Source organism: Alexandromys fortis, unplaced genomic scaffold (genome assembly GCF_014885135.2).
Source record: "Alexandromys fortis isolate MF-2015 unplaced genomic scaffold, M_Fortis_MF-2015_v1.1 scaffold_216, whole genome shotgun sequence".
In the NCBI taxonomy this organism is placed as follows: domain Eukaryota; kingdom Metazoa; phylum Chordata; class Mammalia; order Rodentia; family Cricetidae; genus Alexandromys; species Alexandromys fortis.
The window spans coordinates 730,085-735,142 of NW_026068089.1; the positions used below are offsets into that span (position 1 = coordinate 730,085).

Sequence of the window (5,058 nt, forward strand, 5' to 3'; positions counted from 1 at the left end):
AAAAAGGTTTTGAAGATGAACGAGCATGAGTCATGAAAATGAAAACCTCACTTTAAGGCATTTTTAAAATTATTATTATTATTAATAATTTTTGTTTTTTGAGACAAGGTTTCTCTGTAGCTTTGGAACCTGTGGAACCTGTCCTGGAACTCACTTCATAGCCCAGGCGGGCCTTGAACTCACAGAGAGGCACCTGTTTCTGCCTCTTGAGTACTGGGATTAAAGGCATGTGCCACCATGGCCCATCCCACTGCCTGGTTTTTAGTTTTTTTCTTTTTTTAAAAAATAACTGAATGGGGAAAATATGAAGGCAACTAAAAGTCCTGCCCTCAAGAGACAACGTCTCACTGAAGAGCATGCGTGACACTACACCTGGCCGACAGAGTGTTTCAAAAGGTGAGGGTAGCTGGGTAGGGTGGCACACGCCGTTCTTCTCAGCACTGGGGAGGCGATGTTTGGTCAACATCTACAGAGTCCTTGTCTCAAAAAGAAAAGAAAGAAAAGAAAAAAGTGTGGGGTGGGTGTGGGACACAGGCCTTTGATCCCAGAACTCCAGAGACAGAGGCAGTGGTGGCAGAGTCAGGTAGATCTCTGTGGGTGTAGCCTGGTCTGCAGGATCCAGGACTACATAGTGAAACTCTGCCTTAAAAAAAAAAAAAAAGTGTTGGGGGGGAGGGTTGAAATTAAAGGAGACTTGGTAAGAGAAAAATAACTCTAGCAAAATAACAAAACAACAACATGGATTTTAAAAGCTTTCTAGACTTTTATTTGACTAGGTAAACAGCAATAAGAAAGCTCTAGACTAATTATTAGTTAGCAGCACTTTACGCACCCCAGTGGAGCATCAGCATCATCATGTTAATGAAGCCCCATTCCAAGGGGCCTGGGGCTAAGTTCTATTAAATTTGTGTTTAAAGGAATCTGAGGTGCTACAGGGCTCCTTCGACAAACCAGGGATAGTAACGATTTATTCATAGGGTCTTGAGGTGAACTCATACAAAGTGCTTAGGAGAGTGCCAGGCACGCAGTACGCATTTAATTTCGAGCAGTCACACGAGCCTCTGCGCTGCTACTGCAGCCTGCCCCACCCCATTCCACGTTTCCAGCAGGGGCAGGGGCGACGTCGCACACAGCCGCCTTTTAATCAAACCTAGACTCAACTCCGACAACTGCACAATCTTTAGGGGTGCGGCGGTCATGTAGCTGAGAAAAGGGAAAACGGGTCAGTGGGAGCTTTCCACAACCCGCGGCCCGGGACGGTGCGGCCTGCACAGCGTGCGCCCACGCCACACGAGCGAGCGAGACGCTTTCGCTTAAGCCGCGCGAGGAGGGCGAGCCACAGCAAAGCACGCCGGAGGGGGGAGGGGGAAGGGGGAGGGGAGGAGTCCTCTCCCGGAAGCAGTTTGTCTGCAGAACCGGAAACAGTTGTTTTTCAAGGGAGGCGGGACCGGGCGGGCCAGGGCGCAGCGGCTGACGGCGGGGGAGGAGCCGGTCCACTGCCGGGTGGAGGGGCAAGGCGAGTGTCCTTATCCTAGCGATTGGGGCCCGGGCCTGGGAGCCAGTTGGAGTCGCGGCAGCGTGAACGATCGGGCCGAGCGGAAGCAGACATGTTGCTCTTCGTGGAGGTGAGTGGCTTCGGTCGTCCGGCCTGGCTCTGAGAGGAGCCCAAGTGTCGGGGGCGCGGGCCGGTCCCACCGCCATGTGACTTGCCAGGCCGTACAAGCCGCGGAGCCCGCCGAGAGGCTGACACAGCACCTGGGCCGTGCAGGCCTGCAGCCCCGCCGTGCGCGCCGCGCACTGCAGCGAGCCGTGGGGGTCGGCGCCCGTGCTGGCGGCGGCGGGGAAGGACGGTGGCGCGGCGGGGGCTCGGCTGAGGTGGCGTGAGGCGCGGAGGGCGAGGGAGCCGAGTGTCCCATATGGAGCTCCCGGCGGCGGCGAACGGGCGGGGGTGGGGGGCGGAGTCTGCGGAGAAAGGGCGATCAGGTGGGCGCGTTCGGGGGCCCCGGAGGCCTCGCGCGGCGGCCGGGACGGCTGGGCAACGTGTGGGACCGCGGGAGGGACGCGGCGGCGCGCGGGGGTCCTGGCTTCCGTCTGGTTAATTTGGGGAGGGGCGTGCTCTTAAAAGAGAACGGAAAGACCCCCCACCCTCCACCCCGACCCCCAAGCTTTACCTTTTAAAACTCTGTTCGGGCTGGGACGATTGGGTCTGGAACGTTCTGTGGGTGAAAGCGACTTAGTTTGAGCGGCGAAGCCCGACAGGGGTCGGCAGCCTTGAAAGGCACCGCTCTGACCTTTTGTAAAAGTTACTCGGGCTGCGGCTGCGTGCTGCGGGTTGATCCCGCGAACCTACTAAAAGCTATTTACACGGGAAATTACCAGAGTGGACAAAACGTAGGGAAAAGCCGAGCTTTTGTGGTGGTGTTGGATCAGTGGAATTACTTTGTTTCATTGGACCGTCTACCGTCCGCTTATTTGAGTTTTCAAGGTAGTGATTACCTGGCTTAAATAATGAAGTGTAATTTCTCTCATTTCTGTCCTGTTGTGTTCAGTGAGCATCAGCTGACTGCCTGGCAAGTGCTTTGAGTAGATTCCAGATCATATTGTTCTTACATTGTGAAAACGTCAATCCAGCAAAGTGCAACTTTGCAACTTGGCATTTGTTAACTATGCCCATAAAAAGAATCTTTTCACGAGGGCAGGAATCACAGGTTGTATAATGGACTTGGAAGCTGGGGCTACTTATGGGGGAAGGGTGTTGTGAGGTGGTGGGTGACTCTTATTCCCTGCTGCTCTGGCATAAACTAAATAAGCAGTTTTATTTATTTTTACTTTCATTGTGTATATTTGTTGTACATGGTACTGTGTTACTACATAAGGATATTGTAACACAGGCATGTGTGTTGTATATTAGGCAAATTCCTATACGCCCCTTTTTTTTCTCTGCTATTCTACCTTTTACATTCCCTGAAAGTTTATGTAGCTGATAAGCTTGGGATCCATAAATTAAACGTTAAAGACACTTAGTGTATATTCAAGACTAGTAATATGTTTTAATTCGGATATTTGAAGCAAAACACTAACAGTTTTGACTGTTCTATTTTTTCTTTTAAATTTAAAATCCACCTTGTTTAAATTTAAAATTCTTTCAAATTTTAAAACCCACCTTGTTTTCCTTTAACAGAATAAGAAATCAGGTTTTATTGTAATCCGGGCTAGTTTGTTTTAGGAATTACTGTGCTGTGCAAATATTGCAAGGTTTTTGTTTGTTTTGTTTTGTGTTTGGTTTTTCAGGACTGTTTCTCTGTGTAGCCCTGGCTGTCCTGCCACTGGCTGTGTGACCAGGCTGACCTTGAACTCAGAGATCTGCCTGCCTCTGCCTTCTGTGTGTGCTGGGATTAAAGACACGTACCACCCAGCTATGTTGCAGGCTTTAAGGAGAAAAAGGGAGAGACAGTAAACTGGACAAGATTGTGACGTTTGTTTTGTCTATATGATTTCCAAAATAAATTGAGAGTTTCAAGTTGATTTGACTTTATTAAAATGTGAACTTTACTAGTAGGTACGTTCTTTAGTGTTTTTGCCAGACCCTCTCCTGTCTCTTAAAACAACATTGCAATGTTACAGTTGAGGGAACAAGTTGAGCGGTTAAAAGGAATTAGTAGCCGGGCAGTGGTGGCGCACGCCTTTAATCCCAGCACTAAGGAGGCTGAGGCAGAGGCATGCTGATCTTTTGAGTTTGAGGCCAGCCTGGTCTAAAAGTGCTAGTTCCTGGACAGGCTCCAAAAGCTACAGAGAAACCCTGTCTCAAAACAAAAAACAACAAGATAAAACAAAAACTTAGTAAATGCTAAGCAATAGAAATAATTTAGATCCGAGTCGAACTAACCAGCCATAATTTCCCAGTATAGACTTAGTACATGCCTCTGCCTCCCAAAGTGCTGGGATTAAAGGTGTGTACATCTACACATGGCTCAGGTAATGAGTTTTGAGGCTGTATTATTACTATGTTTTTCACTAAACAGCTATTTAAAGTTAATATCCCCATTAGTCATTTCTTTGGCTCAGTTTATCTTTTTTTCTCATGTAGTTTATTGAAAATTAGTGTTCTGAAATATTCAGGACTTAATATGTGGTCCTAAAACCAGTCAGAAACAAGACATTAGTTATTTGACATTAAACAAAATACTGTATTTGATTCTTAGGTGATTGAGGATGTGCAAAAACCCAAGGTCTTGAACACTACAGGAATAAGCTGTACTACTAATTCCCAAGCCCCAGTATTGATTCTCATAACCTCATGATACAGAAATTCTCAACAAGGGACCAGAGCTCAGAAGTCTTCACTGGACTGCAGTTAGTAAAGAATTGAAAATTCTAAGTCATAGTTGAAGTAATGGGGTCTTTTCCTGTCTCCAAGAGAAATCACATGTCTTCATATTTTATTTCAAAATTTGCAGGTAATTTGAAGCATTTATACTCATTTCTCCTTGATATGTTAAAATTGTTTAGTTTGTTAAAAAAATCTATTTGTTGGCTGAGTCTTGATGGCCTACAACTTTAATCACAGCACTTGAGAGGCAGAGGCAGACAGATTTCTGAATTCCAGGACAGCTAGGGCTACATAGAGAATCTCTGTCTTAAAAAACAAACCAAAAAAATCCCTTATTTTCCTACTAAATATAGTACAATTTTAGATATATTTAAATACACAATTTTAAGATGTTTTGATAACTACTGTTCAGTATAATTGGTTTGCTCTGTAATTTTACATAAATGTATATGTGTGTATGCACATGTATATATATTTGTCTGTTTTTTTCTTCTTTGGTTTTTGATTATTCGAGATGGTGTAGCTTTGAATCCTGTCTTGAACTCACTCTGTAGATTAGACTGGCCTTGAACTCACAGAGATCCACCTGCCTCTGCTCCCGAGTGCTGGGAATAAAGGTGTGCACCACCACTGCCTGGCTATATTTGTTTTTTGAGACAGGGTTTCTCTGTGTGTAGCCCTGGCTGTGGCTGGCCTCGAAAGCATTGATCACATGAAGGTGTACACCA

At 46.5% G+C, this 5,058-nt stretch overlaps 1 protein-coding gene across 3 annotated transcripts in view; it reads left to right on the top strand.

The window, feature by feature from the left end:
• The first annotated feature begins 874 nt into the window (after positions 1–874).
• The window catches only part of Larp4 (La ribonucleoprotein 4), a 70,863-nt gene continuing 66,679 nt past the window's right edge, over positions 875–5,058 (top strand). For 2 of the 3 annotated variants that reach the window (XM_050122415.1, XM_050122416.1), the window contains exon 1: positions 875–1,625. In XM_050122415.1, the coding sequence (XP_049978372.1) occupies positions 1,608–1,625 (18 nt within the window). In that variant the 5' untranslated portion in view covers positions 875–1,607. Of the gene's footprint in view, positions 1,626–4,440; positions 4,458–5,058 lie in introns of those variants that run through there. The other variant, XM_050122417.1, reaches the window with a different exon arrangement.